The following is a 27,925-nucleotide window of genomic DNA, read 5'->3' as shown; positions in this document are numbered from 1 at the left end:
TTCTCCAAAGATGTTTTTTATTATTTAGAGGTTCTCTTGAATGTAAGTCAAATGTAGCAGGTCAATAAGCAAAGATTTGCTGTGAACATCTTCCCTGTAAGTTAACATCAAAGGTTAGTACAGGTGGTTGGGGTGGCACTTGACCTTTCAACCAATGGTTTACAACCTTGATACAGACATCTTTTCACTGCACCCAAGTATCAGCTATCATTTTGCCTATGCAATTATATATTATGCAAGTAATTGGCTGAGTAATGTAAGGATTATTGAATAGCAACCCACCCAGCTGTGCCTTCTATAGACCAATAGTTATCAAGTACATTTTCTGTGTACACTTCTGAAAGCAGATGCAGCTAATTTTTAATGTTCATCGATAGAGTAGCATTTTGTTAATCTTACAATGGTCTAACAAATGCTGCAGCTTAGAACCTCCCTCCCACCCCCTTAGGTAATTGATAAGGAAAAATTGCCAGTAACTAAAGCAGTAGAACTGAACATTATAGAGTTGAATTACAACAAGATTTGGTGTTAAACCTCATTAAAAATATTAACTATGGTCTGATATAAATTCACTGGGTAGATGTTTATACAGCTCAATCAGTTTCAAAGGCAACTTTCACCACTCTCTCTGCATTCTCTCTAAGATCATCTAGTGCACAACTCAGCATCTTAAGTGTCATGAGAAATGATGAACCTGCTCCAAAAATGGAACCGATGACTGGCACATGGTGGAGAGCAATTTCCAGAAGGGAAACTGCAGCAGCAGTAGTACCCCAACCTATCATCATAATTACATCTGGGGTTATATTCCCCAGCAGTGGAGCTTTTAATGTCACCTTCAGCTCTTCCACAGGTTTTCCTGCTCTCTTGGCCAGACTTTGAAGAGAAGTATCATCCAGACCCAGGCATTTCCGGAAGTGAACAATGGCTCCAATCAATATTCCGATATCACAAGTGAGAGAGAAGCCGGGAACTGGGACCGCTCCCAAACCCCCAGAGAGTGTTGCAAAAATCCAGATATCTTTATTCAGAATCTCATATTTCCTCTGGACTATCTCCACACTTAGATTTGGCAGCGCCAGGACAAAGATCCTTTTCTTTACATTGTTTAGATCACGTTCAAGTTCTTCATTTAACTGATTGAAATCAAACATCTTTTTCAAACTGTCGATCAGGAACACTGCTGGATTCAGAATCCCTGCCTGTTTCAACTTCTTCTCACAGTCACTCCGAATCTTATCTAGCACTTCTTCTTTATTAAAAACCTTATCGTCTTCCCTCATGGACTTAAGATCAGCATCAATCTTAGAGCGGACAAAATAGAACCTTTTCCCCAGCCGTTTAATCTCCCTGGCAAGTTTGACATCATTTGCTCTGAATCGACAAGCAGAGATTATGATAAAGAAATCATATCTTTTGAATCTCATTTCTGTGAGATATTTAGCCGCTGTGAATCGTGTAGATCCGATCCCTGGCAGGTCCCAATAGCGAACATTGGGCAGAGTGGGATGTGAGTACCTGGCTGGCTCCATTGTTGTTTCTGTGTTCCCAACTTCAGCTGCTCCCGGATCATCGCTCTGAAGTCCTCTCATGGCATTGATGAAGGTGGATTTTCCTGCACCTGTTTCTCCCATCACTGCAACGTTAAGCTCTGTTTTGTCCAGATCAGTTAGTTTCTTCTGTATCAGTGGTTTAACTTTTTCAACCCCACCTGTTTCAAAATCAGACTTCAGTTTGCTCAGTTCTTCCTGTGTGAAGAATGATGGGGTCTCAGTCTCTGTCACCTGTTCACTGAAAGAAAATATGTTCCATTAAAGTTCTCAACTGAACAGTTTCCATTTGCAGTATATTGTATGTCATGGCATTCACAGAACATCTTCATGTCAATCCTAGTAATGGCCAAAGCGCTCTTTGCTGTTAGAATTTGCTAACAAATAGCTATCTATACAGTTTGTATAGTAATGTACATAAGGATAAATAAGTTAATGTTTTGGCTTTGCTTAACCACCATTGATTTAACTAATTATAGACATGACATCATGCTTATGAAGCTTGTTGGTCCACAGAGCAGCAACTTGACATTCTTCTACCATTTTGTTTCCGTTTCCATTCACCCATGTTGCTTCACCATGTCATCTCTCCCAGTTGAACAAGGTTATTTAAACTCTTGCCTCTCTAAACTGGTATTGAAGTTAGTGAATGGTGACTTGGAGCACATGAAGCCCTATATTGTGAAGGGCATGGGTAATTGTCTGATAGGGTGCAGAAGAGGAGTGGTTTTCAGAGGTTCCTATGCAGTTGATGCGTTCTGTCGGCAGTACAATGCATCAATGGGAATGGAAACAACTCATTTCAGACCTGGCATGCTTCAATCCTTGATACACTTTCCATGGATCAGCAATCACTGCACAGGAGCTGCTGGCTCAGCAGTCAGTCTCCACAAAGGGATGAGTTTGAACTGTCGCTCTCCTCAATTCTGACGGAAGCTGATTTTGAAATGCCAAGGCATATGATATTAATAGTGTGGATGGCAATTTATTGGTGTCTTTCAGTTTTTCTGTTTTACTTGTTGCTGATTGGCAGGTTTTTATGGGTGAGGGAGGGGTTTGGTAATTTGGGTCTGATGTTTTTCTTGGCATTTCTCCATGTAAGCAATCTATTAGATTTAGTGTGCGAAGGAGGGGTTGGGTGTTTGTTGTAATCATCAACTTTTTTTTTGTAGGGAAAGCTTGTGGGTTATTGGTTTGAGACCTGTTTGAGTGGTTTGAGATGCCTGGGTAGGAGACCTGTTAGTTTTTGTGTGAGGAAGGGTTTTGGGGGTTTAGGGCTTATGAATTTTGTTTCTTTTTCTTCATGTGGGGGGTGAAAGTGTGGTTTGATGTCTTTTCTTTCAATGACTGCAATTTTTTCTCTTTCATGGCTATCTGGAGAAGAAAAATCTCAGTTGTATTCTGTGTACATACTTTGATAATAAATTGAACTTTTGATACCACAGTCAATCATCTAGTCTCAGCACAATAAGCTCTGAATTATGTTGCAGAGAAATAGTTGAGGGGAAAAGAGGACAGTTTCCAAGAACATGGTCATCTTCAGCTGGCGTAAGTGCTAAAAGCATAGCTGAAATATTCACAAGCATGTTGTTTGATATACAGGTCTATGCCACCACGGAACCTGGACACAGACACTTCCATTCACTCTACATGATACCAACAAAGGGAAGATGGCAATACATAAATATAAAGGCAATGAGAACAAGCAACTTCCAAGATATAGTACAGAAGACCTTCGCTCTAAAACTAGCTTTCAATGCAGGCATCTACACAAGCCAGAACTTTGCTCAGGTGTGTCAAATCCAGTACGGCTAATAACATCAAATCTGTAAAATATAAAAGATCACAAAGTAATGGGCCTTGCCACGATCGGGCTCTCAGGAAGCACTTATTCACAGCCCACCTTTGCCTAATTTGGATTTTTCCAGGACAATTGTATCTTCAAACCTCATTTTCAACTTAGCTCAATTGTGGACATGAAAACTGCTTCCCATACATAATGAAAACTCTCCTTGATCCCAGGCTAAAAATTCATTGAGTACAGCAAAAAAGAACCACAATCTTTCAGCAGGCACCAAGAAGAATTCATACCAACTGTTAGTGATGTAGTCCATATAAACTGGAGTTTGGAATAGCAATAGTGAGATCTGTATGGGGGGAGAGTAAATCTGCAAATCTACTTGTGTGTGACTTTCACGAGGCAATAAAAAGTGAGGTTTAAGCAGAACTGCCATTATTGAGGAATTGAGGTTTTGGTGGGAACAGGTGGACACCAAAGTCCTGGAGGGGATTTTGGTTTGGCTTTGTGAGTGGGTCAGTGGAGTAGTCCAGGGTCTTTGGTAAGGAAATACAGGTGAGTAGCTTGAGTATGAGCAAAGGTCACAGGTATATATAATTTATCTAGGGTTCCTATGATATTTGTACAGTACTGTACATAAATACTTAAGTAAAAGGATACCCAGTTACAAATTAAGTAAAATACTGATGCAGGAGCAGGTGATGTGGGAGCTGGTGCACCCCATCGTGGTTCCTTGTGACCAAATCTGCAGCAAGTGTGAGTTATTCGAGGAACTTGTGCTCAAATATGAGGAGTTGGAATCTGAGCTTTAAACACCGTGATGCATCAGGGAGGGAGAGTGTCACCTGGGCACTAATTGCTCTGTGATTATGGGCATGAGGTTGTGACTGCAAGTGAAGCACTTGAGAGAGGGAGGGTCCAAGAGGGAGTGCTGGAGGAGTCTCAGCCCCTGAACTTGCCCCACACACAAAATGCTGGAAGAATGCAGTAGGCCAGGCAGCATCTATGGAAGAAAGTACAGTCGACATTTAGGGCTGAAACCCTTCAACAGGACTGCATGGGTCTGGTACACTTCATCTGAATTGCAGAGAAATTTGGCATGGGAAGGGGTCAGTTTCAATTTTATTCATCCATGTGGATAGCAGCGAAGTAGGAAGAATAAGGTAGGAGGTTCCATAGAGGGAATTTAAGAAGCCACAGACTAGATTAAAAGGCAGGAACAAGAGGATTGCTATCTGAGCAACATGCAAACTTGCACAGGGTAATCAGATCAGAAAGCTAAATGTGTTGTCAATGTTTGATGTGGAAGAAGTGGGTTTGAACTTGTGGAACGAGTTTTGGAGAAAGGGAGCTGTTCCAATGGTTCAGGCTCCACCTGAACAATGCTGGGACCAGGGTCCTGACAAATCACATGGCTAAGGCTGTGGTTAGGGCTTTAAACTAAATAGTAGTGGCTGGTTTAACATGCTGGAAGCGTGAGAATAACATTAAAGGAACGGAGAATGTAGGAGAATTTACAGAAATCTCCAGAATAATTAATAAGATAAAGTTTAGAAAGGGATAAGTAATCATCTTTGGACAACATGGAGATAAAATTGAAAACAGTAGTGAATACAGTACTGAATCTGTTATATTTGAATACATGATGTATATATAATAAAGTAGATGACCTGATAGCACAATTACAAATTGCCAGGTACAATGTGGGCATCACTGGGTTATAGCTGAAAGATCACAGCTGGGAGGTTAACAACCAAGGATGCACTTCATTTTGAAAGGACAGGCAGCTAAGCAGAGAGGTTAGGAAGGCTTTATTGGTTAAAACAAATAAATCAAGTCACTTAAAAAAGAGAGCATATGACAGGAAGATGGAGAATACTTGTTGGTAGAGTTAGGAATCTGTAAGGGTATATCAAAAAAAAGACCCCGATGGGAGCTAAATAGAGGCCTCCAAACGGAAGCAATGGTGTGCGGTACAAGTCAAGTCACTTTTATTGTCATTTTGACCATGACTGCTGGTACCGTGCGTAGTGAAAATGAGGCAACGTTTCTCAGGACCATGGTGTTACATGACACAGTACAAAAACTAGACTGAACAATGTGAATGAATGAATGAATGAATGAATGAATGAATAAATGAATAAATAAATAAAAAAAACAACACAGAGAGAGCTACACTAGACTACAGACCTACACAGGAATGCATGAAGTGCACAAAAACAGTGCAGGCATTACGATAAATAATAAACAGGACAGTAGGGCAAGGTGTTAGTCCAGGCTTCAGGTATTGAGGAGTCTGACAGCTTGGGGGAAGAAACTGTTACATAACAACAACAGACACAAAATGTTGATGGAACACAGCAGGCCAGGCAGCATCTATAGGGAGAAGCGCTGTCGACATTTCGGGCCAAGACCCTTCACCAGGACTAACCGAAAGGAAAGATGGTAAGAGATTTGAAACTGTTACATAGTTTGGCCGTGAGAGCCCGAATGCTTTGGAGTCTTTTCCCAGACAGCAGGAGGGAGAAGAGATTGTATGAGCATTGCATGGGGTCCTTCATAAGGCTGTTTCCTTTGTGGATGCAGTGTGTAGAGTAATGCAATGGGAATTGCAATGGGAGATAGGAAAGGGTAATGTTATGGTCTAGGGAGATTAAGATATGCAGGTTTATTGGAAAATCACTTTGGTACTGGATCCGAAGAGAAGGAATTTGTAGAATGCCTAAAAAAAAAAAAAATGGCTTTTTCAAGCAACTTCTGGTCGTGAGGGAAAAGACAAATCTGGATTGGGTGTTGCATTGTCAATCAGATTTGATTAAGGGGCCTCAGGTAAAGGAACCTTTAGGAGACAGTCATCCTACTAGTATAGAACACATCTGCAGTTTGAGAAGGAGAAGATAAAATTGGATGTATCACTAATGGAGTTAAATAAAGGAAAATAGAAGCATGAGAGAAGAGTTGGCCAAAGTTCCTCTGAAGGCGATACTAGCAGGGAAGATAGAACAGTAATGGCTGGAGTTTCAGGGAATAATTAGAGCACAAGACATAAGAGAAGAATTAGATATATTTGCCCCTACAAGTTTGCACTGCCATAACTGATCCATTTCCCTTTCAACTCAATTCTCCTGCCTTCTACCCATAGCTTCCATGCCCTGACTAAACAAGAACCACCTCCATAAATACACCCAACAACCTGGCTTGCACAGATGCCTGTGGTAATGAATTTTGGGTAAAGAAATTCCTCCTCATCTACATTGTAAATTAACGCCCTTCTATTCTGACTCTATGCCCTTTGGTCTAGACACCCCCCCAACCATAGAAAACATCTTCTCCATGTCTATTATATCGAAGCATTTCAACATTCAATACAATTCAATAACATTCACCCTCATTCTTCTAAATTCCAGCAAATACAGACTCGCAGCCATCAAGCGCTCCTCAAACATTCATCCTTTCATTCCTAGAATCATTCTCATGAACTTTCTCTAAGCCTTTTCCAGTGTCAGCACATCCTTTTTTAAATAAACGGTCCAAAACTTCTCACAATACATAAAGGGGGCTTCACCAATGCCTTGTTAGGCTTCAGCATTACATCCTTGGTTTTATATTCTGGGCCTTTCAAAATGAATGCTAGCACTGCATTTGCTTTCCTCGACACGGACTCAACCTTCAAACTAACCTTTAGGGAATCCATCCCAATGACTCCCAATATTTGGATTTTCTCCCCATTTATAACATAGTCTATACTTTTATTGTTATTACCAAAGCACATGACCACATACTTGCTGAAGCTGTATTCCATTTGCTAATTCTTCACCTATTTGCCTAATTGGTTTAAGTCCTTCTCATGATAAATAGGCAGAACTCTGAATAGTTTCCTGAATGGAAATCTTGACAGACATATCTGTTGGAATTGTTTGAGAAAATAACAGGCACGATAGATAAAGGAGAGACAGTACATGTTGTTTACTTGCATTTTCAGAAGGCCTTTGACAAGATGCTGCATAGAAGGCTGGAAACAAGATGAGCTAAGATCCCAGGAAAAAAAAACTAGCACAAATAGATGATTGGTTGACTGCCATAAAATAAAGAGTGGGAATAAAGGTAATACATAAAATGGGCAAAGAAGTGGCAGATAGAATACAGTGTAGTGAAGTGTATGGTCATGCATTTTGGTAGCAGGAATAAAGGGGAAGACTATTTGTAAACATAGAACAAATTAATAAATCAGAGGAGCAAAGAGACTTTGGTGTCCCTGTGCAGGAATCCCTAACAGTTAACGTGCAGGTTAAGTCAGTGGTAAGGAAGGTAAATGCAATGTTAGTATTGATTTTGAGAGGACTAGAATAATTATAGGAAGGATGTGACGCAGAGGCTTTATATGGCATTGATCAAACCGTACTTGGAGTAGTGTGAGCAGTTTTTGGGCCCTGTATCTCTGAATGGATTTGCTAGTATTGTAGAGGGGCCAGAGGATATTTATGAAGATGTCCCAGGGAATGAAAGAGTTAATGTCTGAGAAATGGTTGGTAGCTCTGGGCCTGTATTCATGAGAGTTTAGAAGAATTGTGGAGAGTTTACCAAATAATGAAAGCCTGGTTATGGTGGATACAGAGGAGACATTTCCAGTAACTCCAGCGTCCGTTTCCACAGGTCACAGCCTTCGAACACAAGGCCATCCATTTAGAATGGAGAAGAGGAATCTTTTTAGTCAGAGGATGGTGAATCTGTGAAATTCAATGCCACAGACAGTAGTGGAAGCAATGTCATTGGGTATACAGTATTTAAAGTGGAAGTTGACTAGCTCTTGATTAGTAAGGTCATAAAAGATCAGGGAGAGAAAGCAGGAGAATGGGGTTGAGAAAAATAATAATTCCATTATGATTGAATGGCAGAGCAGACACGATGGGGTAAATTCTGCTCCTATGCCTTATGGTCTAAACAATGATGGTTGTGTTTGTTGCTCTTTTGCATCTTCATTTGTTCTGCATTTTCTTCTCCTTTCCAAGACAGTAAGTTATCCATCCCACTGAGTAGACTGGCCCTCAGCAATATCTTCATTCCACTTAATTCGAAGCAACCTATTATTCATTTCATGCCTGTCTATCAACTGAGACAACCTTTTATTTACCTTCAACTAACCTACAAACCAACTGTTTACATTGGCCAACTAACATTACAACTTGTATTTTGTTGAGAAATGAGAGAAATCGCAGCAGCTCAGTAAACCCATTTGATCACAAAGAGAATGTTCCAATTTCTGAGGACAGAACCAAGGCAAAGGATTGAACCAGAGATGCAGGTTGTTACAGATGATTCAACTCATTGCCAAGCCAACCATCTTTAGTGCCTTATGGATGACTTCCTTTCACTACAGGGTCAAAAGTTTGATCTTTGCTGAAGGACAAAATTCAATTTCACTCACAATGAAAATATACCATTTCCTACCTCCATATAACGTAACAACAGACAGTGAGGTGACTCTATGGTACTTCAGTTAAGGCAGCTGGCTCATGCATCCAGTAAAGTGGGTTTAATTCTTTCTGTATTGTTTGGATGGAGATTGCGATCTTTCTCTGTGACAATCTGTTTCCCATGGGCCACTCACTCTCCCCTACATTCAAAAGAATCCATTGGGTGATGAGGTGACTGGGAACATGTTGGCCTGATGAAAGATATATAACAGAAGGAATAAAAGGTTGACTGTTCTGGAGCTATGAAAAATCTCATGGCCTGAATATTTCCAGATTCTTAAGTCACCAAGTCAATTAGAAATAACAGAGAGAGAGTGACTTGAAAATATGAAAGGGGTAAGAAGCATTCAGGTAGAGAATAACCAAAACAGTGGTGAAACTCATTCAACTAAAAAATCTCCAGAGGAGAATCTAAGCACTTCATTTCAGTATTGTAGCTAAATTCCTCACTGATCAAGTATTTGGCAAGACCAGAAAAATGAAAATGGTGGTCAGAAGAGGAATCAATAAGGTCAAAGTCCTGACATTGTTGGCCAGAAGGAACTACAGTCTAATCAAGGACAGGGGAAGCAGACAAACCAGTTGTCTTTGTTCCCCCCCCCCCCAATTTGTGGACTTTGAACTGATTTTTGCTCTTGGATAATCTAATAAGAGCAACTTAATGTGGACACAGGATGCTTCAGGTAATGACTGCGAAACCTAAGGCCATTCTCAAAGAAGTAGCTGTTTGAATTGATTATTGCTCTAGGACTATCTAATCAGAGCAACTGAATGTGGACAAGAGGAACTTCAGGTAATTACCTGCTAAATTTGAGACCCTTCTTGGAGGAGTAGCTACTTATTATGTGAAATGCCAGACCTACCAAACAAGCAATTGGTAATTTCATCACTCTGTCTGAGTTGCCTCATTTAACGGGTTTCGACCAGTCAGAGTTGAAAGACTGAAACACATAAGGCTGGGGTGGCAGAACCATGAAACAATATTGATTGTGGCCCTCTACAATGACCAGTAAGAAGGTGACTCAGGTAGGTCAGGTGACCATGAGCCAATGAGATGGAGATCCAACAGTTCAATTGATGAGGAACACTATAAGAGTCAGGAGCAAAGACACAGGGGTGATAACTCTCCAGCAGCCAGAGATCAACCATTGTGGATAAGGAGGATGCCACGGACAAGTGAAGATCGGGACTTTGAGGAATGCCTGGCCAGCGTCAACTCCTTTCCCGTGTAATACCTTTTCTCTTCTTTGACTGTTCAGGGATTCTAGGAGGATGCACACAGTTAGGAGATTTGTGAACCCACATGCTTTTTAGTTGAGACAAAAGTTATCTGTCTGTAAATACAGATCTCTGTGCCTCTGATCATTATTACAAGGGGTAATTCTTGTAACAGAATTGGCGTCCATGGGTGGGGTATCGAAAATAAATCTTTGTTCAGCGGGAGACTCGAGTCGGACCACGTGAGTGAGGTACAGAGAAGTCTGGCACCGGGGAGATGGGCGTTACCAACCCAGGATGAAAAATACAGGAAATTCTGCAAGTCCAGAGGAATTAGATTGTTTTGATTGGAGAGGATGCCTCCAGAAATACATGTTGGGGAAATGGTCACAACATGAAGAGTCACACCCTGGCTGTGTAGGGAAAACTGCTGGAGACGCCCTGTGGAAAATTGCTCAAGGGAAGCTATTGAGCAGGAAGTTTAAACAATTACAAAACCAGCCAACTATTTGGCTGTTTAATTGAGGATTTGTTAGAATAATGACAAAATGCTAAGGCAGAATGGCACAAATTAGAATCAGAAAACAAATGTCGTCATAAAGCAGAAGCCGAGTGAGATAGGTTAAGGTAGGAAATTTTAGAATATCAGCATCAAGTAGAAGCCAAGCAAGAAAGGTTAGAAGGTGAACACAAAAGGCTCCAAAAGGAACTGGAAACATTTAGAGAAAGGGTTACTGATATACAGGGTCATAGAAGCATGGTCGATGCATATGAACCAGTTTCAATTGAAGTGTGAGAGCTTACTTAATGAAAAAAGTAAACTAGAGGAAGTAACCAAATTGGTGAAGGAGGAACTGGAAGTATTAAGGAAACCGTGCAGTGATTTAAAAACAGCTATGAGTGTGATTCAGAAATCAACACAGGAATGGAAGGGTAACACTAACGATCATGCAAAGTGTTTCAAGCAGATTCAAAACTTGCAGGACCAACTTGCTGCACAGCAAGGAATAATATGTGCTTTGGATCTGAAAAGGGGGTGGAAGCTAAATATGGAGACATTGATTGACATGATTTAGCAAATGAAGCTACTAGATAAGGTTACAATAATTATGAAGCATTATTTTCCGAGGATCTGCCACCAACACCCTACCAACAGGAGCCAGTGCTATCGTCTGCACGATTGGCACCCCTTGTTACTATCAGGGAGGGGGGAGCAGGGGGAGCAAATCCAAATCAGAATATAACATACACCACACTGTTTAGAGATATTGCTAAAGATATCGGGACATGTATGCTCGGAGACTATCCTCGAGAGCTTTTCCAAACCACTAGTCAGAGTAATACATGGCCTAGATGACTCCGAGGAAAGGAAACTGATTATAATGATTTTGCATCCAAATATACACTCAGCTTTGCCAACGACATGGTGGGGGAACCAAAGAACACAATATTGACTGTTATGTGTGTTAACAGAGGGGACCCAGTAGATGCATTAGCCAAGTGTTACCAGAGGAGAGGTGAACATTCCACTGTATTTGCATTTCGTTTATGGATGGTGTTCCAAGGGGTTTATGGAACAGCATTAGATCGAGTTCAGTTTGGACCAAAGGCCTCAAACAGATGATTGAGGACACTGGTATCTCACTGTATAGGTGAATCTGATAAGGCACTGGAAATATTTGATCCTTCTGAACCCATACATACTGAGGCATGGGTACTGAGGAAAATGAATGGAGTGTGGGGAAAGGAGATGCAAAGACCATCTAAACTCTAATAGGATGGTGATAGCTGTTAAAAGTCAGGCAACTACCTGGAGAAATGAGGGCAGGGGATCCACGCCGAGTGCTTCCCTGCCACGTTGTCAAGGGGCAAGGAAGGGCAGAGGAAATGGAACAGGGCCAGTAATAGGGAGAACTTAAGGTGGAGTAATTAAATGTTATAACCATGGTCAAGAGAGACACTTTACGAGAGAATGTCTGAACCTGAGACAAGAAAACAGCCATGTGGTTTGCCCTTGGAGGGGTCAGAAAAATGGAGCCCACAAAATAACAAAGGTGGAGACACCACCATCCAGGGAATTGTACCCTGAGCTTCAATGACGGTGTCAGGCCTCACCAACATGGATGTGTGACACAAGGCAGGATGAAACTGGAAGACCTCTAGTGAGTCATAGGGTCAGAGGCCCTGTTATCTTTTTATGGGACACTGGAGGATCCCTGACCACTGTCAACACCACTAATTGTCATGGTCCGGTCCATGAAATCCACATTCCAGTTCACGGTCCAGTTCATCGATCCTTATTCCGGTTTTTCCTGTTTTCCCTGGTACCATTGGTGTATCTTAATTGATGCACCTGATTCTCATTTTGCGCTGGCATATAAATACCTCTGCAAACTGAGGATTCCTGGCCAGACTTGTCCCTTCCCTTCCCTTCTGTAAACTTGCCTGAGGCCTTGCCTGCCCAGGAGATCTGCATCCTGCCCAAGAATTAGGCTCTGTGTTTCCTGTCTCCCAAGACCTAGTCAAGGCTTCGTGTTCTCATCCCGTCAATGAGTCTCATCCCATCCATGTGTCTTGTCCTGTCCTGTAGCCACGCCATGACCTGTACCCACATCTTGTCCTCGCCTAGACCCGGGTTCCTAGTTCCAACCAAGACCTAGGTTCTGGGTCCTTGTCCAGGCTCTGTTCTGGAGTACCGTGTTCCCTGTCCAAGTCTGAGCTTCGTGTCCTCATCCAGTTCTGGTGCCTCTTCCTGTCCAAACCAAGTCCTAGAACCTTGTCTTGTCCAAGTCATGGCTTTGTATTCTCGTCCTGTCCATGTGCCTTGTCCTGTGCAGGAGTTCCACCTCCAGTCCTGTAGCCACGTCTCGACCTCGCCTAGATCCGGGGTCCGAGCCCAAGTCAAGACTCAGGTTCCGGGTCCCTGTCCAGTCTGTGGCTCAGAGTCCTAGCCCAGGCACCTAGTTCCAAGTTCCTTGTCCTGGTCCCACATTCCTTGTCTTAGTCCTAGCCCTGGCCCTGAATCCTAGTCTCATCCAGGGCAGATGGTGCATCAAATTATTGCACAAAACTCGGGGGCATTTGCATGGCACAAGCATGACTGCGGAAAGATGGCTGACATTGTGTGTATACAAGGTCCCAACTTGAAACCACAGAAGCAATATAGGTTTCCAAAAAAAGCAGAGGAAGATGTAGGTAAGATACAGAGATGGTATAACAAGGGGCACTGAGGCCAGCAGCCTCCGTGAATAACTTACCAATATGGCCAATGAGGAAACCAGATGGTAGTTGGAGGTTGACAATAGACTATCGAGAGCTGAGTAAAGTAACCCCGTTCACAGCCCTAACTGTAGCAACTAACTCATAGACTGTGGTCAAATAAAATGAAAGAGCACAATGATTCAGTTTTAGACATAAATAATGGATTTTGGTTGACCCCACTAGAACGAGAGTGTCAATACAAGTTTGCATTTATCATTCAGGTTCAGCAGTATACATGGACTGTCCTGCCATAGGAGTTCCATAGTTCCCCATCTATATTTCTCCAGTGCTTAGGGAAGGGGTTAAAACACTTTTCAAAACCCGAGTGCTTGGTACAATATGTAAATAATCTACTTTTTCAGACTGAAACCAAGCAGGAACTTTGTCAGCTATTGACAGAACTGCTGCAATTATTACTTGCATTGGGAACAAAGGTATACCCTAAAAGAGAACAGGTGATGAAACAGCAAGTTAGTTATTTGGGAATGATCTTGACCTGGGAAAAAGAGAAATGGATAAGTAAAGAGTAGAATCAGTTATGAAACTCCCCTATTCCCTGAGACCTAAAAGAGCTATAGTCCTTTCTGGGGCTGCTAGGCTACTGTAAGGATCACATTGATGGATTTTCCACTAAAGCAGTTCCTTTAATGGAGTTACTGAAAAAGAATGTGGCATGGGAATGAAAATCAGGACAGATCAAGCCATCACTGCTCTGAAGCAAGCGTTGGCCACTGCACTTGCTTTAAAAACTCCAAATTTGAATGGGCCATTCTCATTGCAAGTGGCTACAAATGATACCACACTCTCAGCCATGCTATTAGAGGAGACACATGGGAAGTTAAGACCAGTAGTGCATACATCACACATGCTCTCACCAGTAGAACAGGGGTATAATGTAAGTGAAAAACACTTGTTCGCTGTTTTCTGGGCTTTACAATGTTTTGCCTACATAGAGTGAGATGTAATCCACTTACAAGACTGACAGAACATATCCCTATACAATGACTGTTAGATAGAAGAATTAAAAATGGTTCAGTAAGCCACAACAGAATTGCTCGATGGACATTGCAGCTGCAAGGAAGAAATATTAATGTAAAACAAGTAAACACTACCTCCATGTTAGCCGATAATCTGGTGTACCAAGGAAGTGAACATGAGTGTCAAGTTATGAGAGCAAATGAACCCAAAGTACCAATTGTATCAAAAAAACAGGAAGGAGTGGAAGCAGGTCTGATAAAGTAATGCCTGAAAATAAAAATACAACGGAAAAAGAAAAGCCCCATTTTAATTATTTTTGTAGGTCGCTCCTGATCAGTACAGGATTGTGAGAAGAGAATTGGGTGTGGCATATATGTAGACGGTGAACATGGTCAGGAATTATATAGTATAGCTTTAAGGTTACCCAAAACCATAAGTGCACAGGCAGCAGAATTGGCCTGAGTATGTGATCAACCAGCCAGAATGTTTTCTGCCAGGGTCAGTCATACACTCTGTTAGCCTATACGTTTGTAATAGCCTTACAGAATATTTGCCTCTGTGGGAAGCCAGAAGGTTTGTTTCAGCTGACGGGAAACCCTTCCCATCTGCTGCTTTATTACAATGCATATTTAAGAGGTAAAGGGAAAGGAATATGGAGTCATAAAGCTGAAAGCCTGCTCTAAATTATCTCCCGAGGGAAAGACTGACAAATTGGCAAGGCAAGGTGCTTTACTTGGGCAGGAATGGCAACCACAGATTGGGGAGATTGGGAGGCAGAAAGAACAACAGATAAAGGTTATGGATTTAACAGAGGAGCAGTAGAAAGATAATGAATTTTAAAAATTGATAGAGGGTGCAGCGTTGAAAGATACAAAGAGCATAAGGGAGTGTTTGTCAAAGATGGAGTTGACCTTCATGAAGGAAAGCTTGTGATTCCATAGGGAGGAAGAAACCAGATGATCCATTGGTACCATGAAATATGGGGACACCAATGAGCTGAAGGCACCCTGGAAAAAAAGAAAGGAGGTGTGTTGGCAGCCTAGGATGAAGGATGATGTGGAGCATTATGTCAAAAAATACTTGATTTGTGCACAATATAATCCTGAAAGAAATGTAAAGAAAGGAGCCCTTTGACACACCAAACCAGTGGAAGGGCCTTGAACTAATTTGCAGATAAATTATGTTGGCCACTTGCCAGTCACCTCAGGAGGATACAAATACAGTATATTCTGATAGTAATAGAAACCTTTATGACGTGGGTGGAAGCTTTCTCGGCTAAGACAAACACAGCAAGAGGCCATGCAAAAATCTTATTGGAACGGATATTCACTCGCTGGGGACTACCCTGGAGTAGCGAATTGGATCAAGACACACACTTCATGGCCTAGGTAATTCAAGATGTCATGGCACTTTTAGGGATTAAGCAGAGATTTCCAACAACTTATAGACCACAGTCAAGTAGAATTGTGAAAAGGATGAATCAAACACTAAAAAATATGATTGCACAAATGGTGCGACAACATGGACCATGAACAACATGGCAAGTAGTTTTGCCTTGTGCCTTGCTAATAATAAGGAATACAGTGACATCATCAACTGGTTAAGTCCCGTATAAATTCATGACCGGAACAGACACGACAGGATTGGAGGAGTTGTTAGGATTAGATTTGTCAGAACCCAAAATCAACAGGATTGTATCAGAAAAGTGTGTATAATAATTGGTAGAGACAGTGAGACAGGCCAATTATGTGGCAGCCCACCAAAAAGGAAAGAAAAAGCAACAGAGTAAAGCCTACTTTTCCTCAAAAGTCAGTCCCATAGAATTAAGCCCAGGACAAAGAGTGATGATTAGAATATATCAACCCACCTCCTTTTTAAATCCAAAGTTTGCAGGGCCCTATGAAGTCCTTCAATGTACAAAGTACTGACTTCTCCAGATCAAAGTGGTTGCCAACATATCAACCAGCTGAAATTGGTGGGGAAAAAAAGGAACGTTATCACCATCAGCATGTAACAATTGATGTACATGATAGCCGTGATCTGGGAGACTGGAGGATGAAACAACTCTACCATGAAGATGGGGAAGGTCCGATGAAGGGGGTGATTTTCAGTTCCCTCATCCTGAGAACCAGGGAAGATTTGTCAAAAAAAAAAATCAAGAGAAAAGGAAGATATGACAGTGCTTGTCCCTCCTATCTGGAAACAATATTGGGTGAGGAAAAATGGATGCTTTGAGTCCAAAGACAATTGGGAGGCCAGATTGGATAGTCTACAAAGCAAATAGAAAATATGGTCTTAAAATAATTTAAGATTTAAACTGGGAAGAATAACAGATAATACCCTTGTGTGTTACAGGCATTGGTCATGGTCATGGTCATGGTCAGTCTTGATCCAGAGCCAGTGCAGCGGACAAATGTGTCAACAGTTATATCATTGCTTGGAAAACACTCATTGAACAAAAATAAAAAGCATATCTTCTCAACTGACATGGGTAATGTGGTCCAGAAAAGGAGAAATAGAGGACTCAAACTTGTATGAAGGAGAACTTCAAGATCCAACACACTGATACAGATGAATATCTGTAGCACTATGTTGTTACTGAATTGCCACCAATTCATCACTTGACTGCAGACTGGACACGTGTTGTGGAGGGGGCCAGAGAGATAATTCATCAATGAACTAAACACACTAAAGTAATTAAAAACACATGCTGGTAAGGCAAATGAAATATTGAACAACCAGGCTTTTGGATTAAGATTTCCAATTGGGGACAAATGTTCAAATTTATCTGTGGGTAAGAATAATATCACATGCTGTTGTAAAATTTATTAATTTTATGTACCCTGATAATTGTCTTACTCAATGTATATCAACTGAAAAGTTGGAAGGCCGAAATAATGGAAAAAATTGAGGATAATGCTTTAATGAAACAGCAGAGATGATTGTCAGTATAAAATGTGTGAATTTAGTAAGTAAATGCTAATATTCTTTATAGAATGCAAGTGTTGTGCATCTGCTGGGGTTCAACTGTTTGAGAGGAGGATAATGATCCTAAGATAAGTAACTCCAAGGTAAGAGGAGGGCGATGTTGGATAGAAGAATCTACAGTCTAATGAAGGACAGGGAAGCAGACAAACTAGTTATCTTTCTTCCCTCCGTTTTGTGGATTCTGAACTGATTCTTGCTCTTAGATAATCTAAACAGAGCAATTGAATGTGAACACAGGAAGCTTCAGGTAATGACCTGCTAAGTCTGAGACCATCTTTGGAGGAGTAGCTACTTATTATGTAACATGCCAGACCTACCAAAGAAGCAATCGGTAATCTCATCACTCTGTCTGGGTTGCCTCATTTAACTGGTTCAGACCAGTCAGAGTTGAAAGACTCATACACAAGGCTGGGGTGGGCAGAACCAATCTTAGTTGTAGCCCTGTACAATGACGAGTAAGAAGGTGAACCAGATAGCTCAGGTGAGCTTGAGCCAATGGGATAGAGATCCAACAGTTCAATTGAAGAGAAAGAGTACAAGAGTCAGGAACTCCAAATACACAGGGGCAATAACTCTACAGTAACCAGAGACCAGCCATCACAGACATGGATGACCCCACATGTGGAGATTGGGACCAAGAGGAATGCCTGGCCAGCATAGACTCCATTCTTGGGTAATAGCTTTTCTCTTCATTGACTGTTTATGGAGGGTCAGGGATTCCTGTAGTTTTCACGCATGTAGGTAGTTTGTGAACCCACGTACTTTTTAATTGAGAAAATAAAAGTTATTGTTGGTAATTACAAATTCTCTGTGCCTCACTGATAATTTTTACAAAGGATAATTCTTGTAACAGTATCCTCCAGTGAGTGACTTATTTCTTGACACCCCAAGGCCTTCTAATACCTGTGAGGCAGAAGTCTCAAGAATGCAGGATTACCCCTCACTTTCCTACAGTGAATCAAGCTCCAGCAGCACTTAAGAAGTTGGACTGGTACACCATATGCTGCCCAAAACATTGAATCATACTTGCAAGATTTAATCATGCTGGCTGTTTATGCTATTCTACAATAAAATGTCCACTAAGAGAATGGACCAGGGCTTTAGTATGAGGTAACATTTCCTCATGTATCTTCATCTCCATCATGCACCATGCTTATGAGGAAAGCTATTGTTGCTTCTTTTATGTTGCCAGGTCTACTGTGATGAAATTGTGAGCCAACCCCAAGATGGGATCAGATTGATCCACAATGCAGTTTTTCAAGAAGGCAGGTCCCAGCCACATGCTCACAGGCTGTTAGAAACTTGTAATAACTGCTGTTACACAGAAACATAGAAATCTACAGCACATTACAGGCCCTTTGGCCCACAATGTTGTGCCAGCCATGTACCCTACTCTATGATGTTCTTGATGTCCATGTCCATATCTCAAAAACAAATAAAAAGGATTTAATCTGCCAGAGATCCAGATCTGCCTTGTTCTAAAGAGAAAGCTGAACACTGTACGGCATCTGCTCTGGCAGGTTTTGTTCACGCAGGAGAGCTGGGAAGAAACAAAGTCCGTAATTTCCGACCTACCTGGAGCTTGACCCTCCCATTCCTGATCTCCGTCTTTTGTTGGCTGGCGTGTATAATGATCTGGTGCCTACAGGGCTTTAAATGGATGCTCTGGGGAGCCTTTTTGACTTTCCTTCTGTGATTTTTCTACTTCTAGAAGAGATGACAGAGAAGGAGGTGTGTTTTGTTTTAATAGCAGACATATCCAACACTCTGAGGCAAATCACACAATCATTCTTACTAAGTGTTGGTTTTAGGCATGCAACTTGAAAATATGCAACTGCATTGACTCACCTTGCCTTAGTCAACCTGAAGAAAGTGATTGTGAGGGCAGTCGTGCTTCCTTCTCAATGTACCAAGGAAGAAAAACTTATCATAAAACTCAAGAAATAGAGGTTGTCTGGACTCTCAAACATAAGTCAGTTGCTACCTTGCCATGCAGTGACAGAAACCCTTGTGCTGCAAGGTACCACTTGCTGTCTCGGTGGAAAGACAGTGGCAATCACTTCGGGGAAAATAAAAATTTGCACTCACAGTCCAAGCAATTCATAGAAAGATGTTATTTTTCTGGACAGCAGCTGTCAGGGAAATAGCAATTAAATTAAAATAAAAAGATGATTTATTGAAATTCTATCTCGTTATTACAGAAAATAATAAAATTAAATACCAAACTAAATCAAGAGGATGAGATGTTTCAGTGTTGTATCCATAAAGCATTGATGAGTTAGAATAGAGTGAGACAATGTTACACCAGAGAGTAAATTCTAACTGGCTGCATCGCCGGCTGGTCGGGAGGAGCCACTGCATACGATTAACATAAGCTGCATAAAGTTGTAAACTCAGTAAGCTCCATCATGGGCAGTAGCCTACCCAGCAACCAGCACTTCTTCAAGGGGCGATGCCTCCGAAATGCGGCAAACAACATTAAGGAACCCTAACACCCAAGACTTGCCCTCTTTTCATTGCTCCTCATCAGGAAGGAGGTACAGGAACCTGAAGGCACACACTCAATCAATGAATTCTGTGCTTTAGCGATTCCACTGCTTATCCGGCTAAGAACGCTGCTGACTGGAACTAGTGAGGTCGGGGCAGTGTGTTTTAGCTCTCAACTTTCCTTTGCGGAACGACCGACCCCACACACCGTCCACTTCAGGTTGTCTACAACGAAACATCGTTGCAGCGCTCTGTCAGATGGCTCGAACAACTTCCAAGGTCACTGTCCTCTGGCTGGCTGGACCTTTCCATATGAACTGTGTACCATCTTTCCATTGGCACCCGGTGGTATTGAAACTTGAGAGACGAGCCCACAAACGCTTGGGCCTCCACAACTTCTCCACAAAGAACGCGGGTCAGATGCTTTTGTTAATCCATCTGTACCTTGTTTTAAGCGGTCTTGTGATGACATCTCATTCAATGCCGGGAATAGTCAGACAGGCTGGAAAAGTTAACTAAACGTAAACGGGGACTGACGAATGGGCTCGGCCCGAAACATCAACTGTACTTCGTCCTATAGATGCTGCGTTCCTCCTGCATTTTGTGTGAGTTGCTTGAATTTCCAGCACCTGCATATTTTCTCGCGTTTGCGTAAACAGAAAATTGTTGTTTCCTCACTTGTTTTCTGGGCGGTTTGCAATAAGCTGCTGTCTTGTTTGCAGCATCCTGGGTCACTCTGAATCGTGATTTGCTTCAGCTCTCGTTCCCTGGAAACACCCGAACCTCTTTATCATAAATTTAGGGCAGTTTGCTGCTATTGTTACATGCTCAACTTCAGTTTTACTCAGAAACCTGCAGATCCCCGATGTAAAATCCCTACACGCCAGTAAAAAGGACAGAAAAGTAACACCGGTTCAGGAGGTTTCTCAAATTGTTCGCGCTGTATATTGGATTTACGGTCGTTTACAACGAGACCTTGCTTATAAACAGGTAGGGTACGCTGTCCAGAATTGTTTCAATCTATAATAGATTAACATCTATAAAAGTAATAAATAGACTCAGTTTGTCATTCAGATTCTTGTCTTTACCTGCACCGGATCTTTGATCAAGAAGGCTCCGTCAGTGAATGTCCGCTTTGATCAGAAGTCCGTTGCGATTTGTATTTCTGTGCTTCATCTCTCCTTCACACTGTGTACCTCTCATCGATTGGACAGATCGCTGTGTGTTATCCAATAAGAAATAAAGATATGTATGTAATTACTTGTTGCCGGGTGACTTCTTTTTCATTCTGTTGGTTGGGTGTGTCAAGAGTGCTGACAGTGCACTTAGAAACTCTGTACTTACAGAATGCTCTTTATTAGATTCCTGCAATATACCCTTACCCGCATGCCCATCAATGTATACATTTCTGAATTCTTCAGGCAGTCATCTACGTTTAGAATACTTTACCGCAGCCGACTACCTAAAGCAATCAAAGGTCCTGCGGTTTGATGGGCAACATGAAGAGTTGAATAGCACGCGAGGGACTTCTATAAAACCAAAATAATGTGAGAGACAAACTTCTATAGATACTCAGCGGGGAGTATCCTAACTGGTTACAGGAGATTTTACCCAAATTCCAGTAACACGTCATTATGGCCACTAGGTTCGACCATGTTTATACAAGCAGACACGGTACTTACAAAACCACCCCACTCCCTCATCTTGATCTCGCTGAGCACATCTCCATAATGTTAATTCCAGGCCAGGTGCCAGGCTAACAACTTCTTCCTCTAGAGGTCAACAAGACAAACGAGGAGATTATTGACTTCAGGAGAACTCGCACCAGTTACACCCTGTTTACATCTGCCGCAAGGGACTGGAAGCTGCGAGCAGTTTCGAAATCCCAGGCGTGCACATCTTACAAATCTTTTCAAGGTCTCCGACCACATCCTGCACAATCAGAAAAGTTCACCAACGCCTCTAATTTCTAAAGTTCAAAGGAAAATTTATTATCAGAATACATATATGTCACCACATACAATCCTGAGATTATTAGCATAGAACATAGAATATAGAACATAGAAATCTACAGCACATTAAAGGGCTGATCATCTAACCTAATCCAGAAACTGCCTAGGATTTTCCTAATGTATAGCCCTCTATTGCATGTACCTATGGAAGGGTCTCTTAAAAAATCCCATTGTATTGACCTCTACCACCATCGCCGGCAGTGCATTCCACACACACTCACACTTTCTGTAAAAAAAATTACCTCTGAGATACCCTCTGTACTACCTCCAAACACCTTAAAACTATGCCCCTCATGTTAGCTATTTCAGCCCAGCTGTCCACACGGTCAACACCGCTCATCATCTTATACACCTCTATAATGTCTCCACTCATCCACTGTCACTCCAAGGAGAGAAGGCCAAGTTCACTCAACCTATTCTCATAAGGCATCCTCTCCAGTCAAGGCACCATCCTTGTAAATCTCCTCAGCACTCTCCCTATAGTATCCATATCCTTCTTGTAGTGAGATGACCAGAACTGAGCAGAATACTCCAAATGGGGTCTGCCTATGGTTTTATATAGCTGTCACATTACCTCACGGCGCTTGAACTCAATCACACAGTTGAGGAAGGCCAGCACACCATAAGCCTTCTTAACAACACTGTTAAACTGTGTAGCAGGTTTGAACGTCCTGTGTAGAAGATCTTCTCTGATCCATCGCACTGGCAAGTGTCTTGCCATTCATATTATATTCTGTCTTCAAAGTTAACTTACCAAAATAAACCACTTCACACTTACCTGGTTTGAATTCCATCTGCTACTTTTCAGCCCTTTGCCTTCTATGGGCAAGCCAATTTTGGATCAAGGTCTCCTTGAATTCTATGCCTCCTTACTTTCTGAATGGACATCCTATTGATGTCCTGCTGCAACTTCTGACAAATCTCCAGACTATCTGCAAAACCCCCAACCTTTGTGTCATCAGCAAACGTACTAACCCACCCTTCTACTTCCTCATCCAGGTTATTTATAAAAATCACGAACAGGAAGGATCCCAGAACAGAGCTCTACAGAATGCCACTGGTCACTGACCTCCATGCAGAATTTGAACATATACAACCACCCTTTGCCTTCTATTGGCAAGCCAATTCTGGATCCACAAAGCATGGTCTCCTTAAATCCTATGTCTCCTTACTTTCTGAAAGGACCTTGCACTGGGAACCTTATCAAATGCTTTACAGAAATCCATGTACACTACATTCACTGTCCTACCTGGATCAATGTATTTTGTTACATCCTCAAGGGTTCAATCATGATTGTAAGGCATAACCTGTACTGCTTAAAGTCAGGCTGATTATCCCTAATCAGATTATGTCTCTCAAAATGCTCATATTCTTCTGCAACAACTTGTCCACCACTGAAGTCAGACTCAGTGGTCAAAAATTTCCTGGGTTACCTCTACTCCCTTTCTTGAACAAGGGAACAACATTTGCAACCCTCCAATGTTCTGGCACTTCTCCCATCTCTGTTGATGATGCAAAGATCATCGTCAGAGGCTTAGCAAATCTCTCCCTCACTTCCCACAGTAGCCTGGGGTATACCTCATCCAGACCTGGTGACTTATCTGACTTAATACTTTTCAAAAGCTCCAGCCCATCCCCTTTCTTAATGTCTATATGCTCAAGTGTTACAGTCTGCTATAGGTTATCCCCACAATTGTCAAGAAACTTTTCCCCGGTGAATACTGAAGCAAAGTATTCATTAATTACCTCCGCTACTTCCTCTGACTCCATGCACATGGTTCTACTATTGCACCAGATTGGTCCTATTTTCACACGGCTCTTCAGATGATTGTAGAATGCCTTGAGGTTTTCGTTATTCCTCTTCACCAAGGCCCTCACCAGGCCCCTTCTAACTATCCTAATTAGATTCTTATGCTCCTTCCTGTCAACCTTGAAATTTTCTTGACCTCTAACAGTACCTAGTTTCTTGAACATTTGCTAAGCTATTCTTTCCTTCTTAATTAGATTTTCTACATCCTGTGTACACCATGGTTCTTTTAATGTACCATCCTTTTCCTGCCTCAATGGAACATACCTATGCAGAACATCATGCAAATGTTCCCTGCACATTTTTGCTGCATTTCTGCTGTGCAATTCCCGAGAACATCTCCTCCCAATTTATACTTCCAAATTTCTGCCTAACAGCATCATATTTCCCCCTAAATCATTTAAATGTTTTCCTAAATTGTCTGCTGCTAACCTTCGCCAGTGCTATGGTAAAAGAGATAGAGTTGTGATCACTGCCTCCAAAATGCTCATCCCTCGATAGATCTGACACCTGACTAGGTTCATTGCCTAATACCAGAGCAAGTACAGCCTCTTCTTTAGTTTGCTTATTTACATATTATGTCAGGAAACCTTCCTGAACACAGCTAACAAACTCCACCCCATTGAAACCACTTGTTTTGAGGAGATGCCAGTCAATGTTAGGAAAGTTAAAATCACTCTACTTGAGTTCCTCTTTTGCTGCAGCTGTGATACTATCCCTGATTAGCAATGCCATGCCCCCACTTCTTTTGCCTCCCTTCCTGTCCTTTTTGAAACTTCTAGAGACCAGCACATTCAGCAGCCATTCCTACCCCTAAGACATCCAAGTCATAGATCCACATATTGATCCACACTCTAAATTCAACCACCTTGTATATGATACTACTTTCATTAAAGTAAACACATCTCAAACCACCTGGCTGAGTGCACCTTTGCTCTAACATTTGTCTGTGCTTCCTCACAAACTCTCCGCAAGCTGTCTCTACTTCTGTGCCATCTTCTGTTTCTCCACTTCGGTTCCCATCCCCCTGCAAATCTAGATTAAACCCTCTGCAATAGCATTAGCAAACCTCCCTTCCAGGATCACATACAAAATACTGAAGGAACTCAGCAAACCAGGCTGCATCTATGGAAAAAAGTACAGTCGACATTTCAGGCCAAAACCTTTCAGCAGGACACTTTGTATTTTTTTCCATAGGTGCTGCCTGGCCTGCTGAATTCCTCCAGCATGTTGTGTGTGTTGCTCAAATCTCCAGCATCTGCAGATTTTCTCTTGTTTGTGATTTGGCTCCCTCCCAGGATTTTGGTTCCCCCCACCCCAATGCTAATTCTTATATTGGCATTGAATCTTTGGACACAACCTAGCTTTATTTTTAATATACAGTATTTTTTTTGACACGATTTAAAGAATCTATTCAATATATGTAATTAATTTTCTTGATTATTTATTATTGTATTTTTAATTTCATTTATTTTTTAACTTTATTTATTATTATTATTATTACTCTGTTAAATTATGTATTGCGTTGAACTGCTGCTGCTAAGTTAATAATTTTCACGTCACATGTCAGTGACAATAAAACTGATTCTGGATTTGACCACACATTTGTAGAAGTTTGTCAAGGTTTTCAATGTCATGCTGAACCTGTGCAAAATTCTGTCAAGCTTCCTTCACAATAATATTTATATGATGTGTCCAGGATGGGTCCTCTAAAGCAGTGACACCCAGGAATTAACAGTAACTGACCCTCTCCACCTCCAATCCTGCGATGATTACTGGCTCATGGACCTCTGGTTTCCCTCCCATGAAGTTTACAATCAGTTCCTTGGTCTTATTGCCATTGAGTGAGTGATTGTTGGTATTACGCTTCCGGGCCAAATTTAGAACCTCTCTCCAGTGTGCTGAATCATCAGCCCCTTTGAAACAGCCCACAACAGTGGTGTCCTTTGCAAACTTGTATAAGGTGTTTGAGTGTACTTCGCTACACAGTCATACATTTAACACAACTATTTCAGGGGTCTATATACACATCCCTGTGGTGTTCCTGTGCTGATGGAGATTGTGGAGGAGCAGTTTTTGGCAATCTGTACTTACTGGGATCTACAAGTGAGGAGTATCGGAATCCATTTGCACAAGAAAGTATCATAAGATGCTGAAAACAACTGGATTATGCACATCCACACTCAAGTCCTCATTCTACAGATGTGGACTAGATAACATCTACATCACTGCATGATATGGAAACTGTGGCAGACAGGGAGGTTCTACAAAGGGTAGTCAAAACTGGCTAACATATCACCAGCACCAGCTTACCTACCATCAAGGACAAAGAGTGGATACAGAAAGGTGCCAGAAAAGGGCCAGTAACATCATGAAGGATCTCACCCACCCTGCTTATGGATTGTTTACCACACTCCAATCAGGGAAGTGGTTACCAGAACCATCAGAATCAAAAGTACTTACTTTGTCCAAGCAAACACGAGGAAATCTGCAGATGCTGGAAATTCAAACAACACACACAAAATGCTGGTGGAACACAGTAGGCCAGGCAGCATCTATAGGGAGAAGCACTGTCGATGTTTCGGGCCGAGACCCTTCGTCAGGACTAATCGAAAGGAAAGATAGTAAGAGATTTGAAAGTAGTGAGGGGAGGGGTAAATGCGAAATGATAGGAGAAGGCCAGAGGCGGTGGGATGAAGCGAAGAGCTGGAAAGGTGATTGGCGACAGTGATACAGAATCTGTATCTGTATTATCTGACTACCTGACTACCTAATCAGTCCATGTCTATCTAATAGTTATATACCTGGTCCATTTGAATATCTTCCAATAATTTTCCCACAACTGATGTCGGCCTCACTCACGTATAACTTCCTGCTTTATGTTTAGAGACTTTTAAACAACAGAACAACATTGGCTATCCTCCAATCATCTGGTACCTCCTATGGCTAATGATGATCTAAATAACTTTGCTAGGGCTTCGGCAATTTCTGCAATTGCCTTCTGTAGGGTTTGAGGGAACACATTGTCAGGTCCTGGGGATTTATCGACCCTGAAGTTCCTGAGGATAGCAAACACCTCTTCCTCTGTATTTCATACAGGGTCCATAAAGTTGATGGGGCTTTGCCTCACTTCTATAGACTCTGTATCCATCTCCTGAGTAAATACAGATGCAAAGAATTCATTGAAGATATCCCCCATCTGTTTGGCTCCTCATATAGATTACTATTCTCGTCTTCCAGGGGACCAATTTTGCCTCTTGCCATCCTTTAGCTCTTACCATATCTGTAGAATCCCTTAGGATTCTCCTTCACCTTGTCTGCTAGAGCAATTTCATGCATTCTTTTAGCATTAATGGTTTCTTTTGTAAGTTTTCTAGCATTTCTCATAAGCACCTAATTTGTTTCTGCTTTCCTATTCCTGCTAAGCACCTCCTGTTTTCTCTTTACCAGAGTCTCAGTATCTCTTGAAAATCAAGGTTCCCTACAATACAACAATTGTTATCTTTTACCTTTTATTCCAACAGGCTCATACAAGTTTTGAACTCTCAAAATTCACTTTTGACGGTCTCCCACTTACCAAGTACATATTTGACAGAAAACTGCCTGTCCCAATACACCCTTGCTAAATCATTTCTGATACCTTCAAAATTGACCTTTCTCCAATTTCACAGCCTGCGGACCAGACCTATATTTTTATATATTTAATTTGAATCTAATGGCATATGCCAATCCTCATGACAATGTACCAATACTGCTCAAAACTAGATATAAAGAACAGTGGTGGTTCACAAATCCCTGCTTCTACCAATTTTCTTACACGTTAGTCCAGATCTTCTCCTGTAACTGCTTTGTAAATTACCCTTTGCGGCTTCCTTGTGGAATAAAATTACTTCAAACTCACAGCAGGCAAAATAGAAACTCTTCCCCTGCTGTTTAATCTGTAAGGAGAGTTTTGCATTAGTTTCCATGAATCTATCAGCTGTGATTATGATGAAGAAATGGTATAATTTATATTCCATTTCCTTCAGCTACTTACCAGCAGAAAAGCTTGTAGTTTTGATCTGCGTCAGGTCCCAGAAGCAAACTTTAGTAGGCATTAATTTATTTTTTAAAATTTTCTCCCACATGACATGAAGTGAGACAGAAGCATGTAGATGATAGAAAGGACCATGTTCTCAGGAAGGTGACATGCATTGTTGGCCTCCACCTTTTGGGCATGTACTCTTCTTGATGCTGCCATCAGACAGGAGGTACTTTGAGCCTGAAGTCCTACAACTCAAGGTTCAACATAGCTTCTTTCCCCTCATATTTAACATCCTAATTGCACTTGCAAAAATACAGCTGCACATGTA

General features: G+C 41.6%; 1 protein-coding gene across 3 annotated transcripts; it reads right to left on the bottom strand.

Moving 5' to 3' along the window:
• Window positions 1–27,628, bottom strand: LOC132398251 (interferon-inducible GTPase 5-like). Of its 3 annotated transcripts, none has more exons than XM_059977390.1 (4): window positions 27,610–27,628; window positions 20,843–20,972; window positions 18,843–18,974; window positions 1–1,791 (listed from the first exon to the last, which is right to left on the bottom strand). In XM_059977390.1, the coding sequence occupies exons 3-4, from the start codon at window positions 18,860–18,862 to the stop codon at window positions 594–596; spliced, it is 1,218 nt and encodes a 405-aa protein (XP_059833373.1). In that variant the 5' UTR covers window positions 18,863–18,974; window positions 20,843–20,972; window positions 27,610–27,628; the 3' UTR covers window positions 1–593. The 3 variants fall into 3 exon arrangements, with proteins under 3 accessions (XP_059833373.1, XP_059833372.1, XP_059833375.1); XM_059977389.1 differs by lacking the exon at window positions 27,610–27,628 and adding an exon at window positions 21,437–21,576; XM_059977392.1 differs by lacking the exons at window positions 20,843–20,972; window positions 27,610–27,628 and adding an exon at window positions 19,116–20,800.
• Window positions 27,629–27,925: the final 297 nt, after the last annotated feature.

This window comes from Hypanus sabinus, chromosome 8 (assembly GCF_030144855.1).
Source record: "Hypanus sabinus isolate sHypSab1 chromosome 8, sHypSab1.hap1, whole genome shotgun sequence".
Taxonomy (NCBI): Eukaryota; Metazoa; Chordata; class Chondrichthyes; order Myliobatiformes; family Dasyatidae; genus Hypanus; species Hypanus sabinus.
The sequence above is the reverse complement of the archived record's forward strand: the minus strand, read 5'-3'. Positions and strand labels throughout refer to the sequence as shown.

Coding starts and splice junctions, on each gene's coding strand:
- LOC132398251 (XM_059977390.1), bottom strand. CDS start 18,862: ATGGGAGGGTCAAGCTCCAG. Junction 1,792..18,842: donor ATGGGAGGGTCAAGCTCCAG/GTAGGTCGGAAA, acceptor ATTTTCTTTCAG/TGAACAGGTGACAGAGACTG.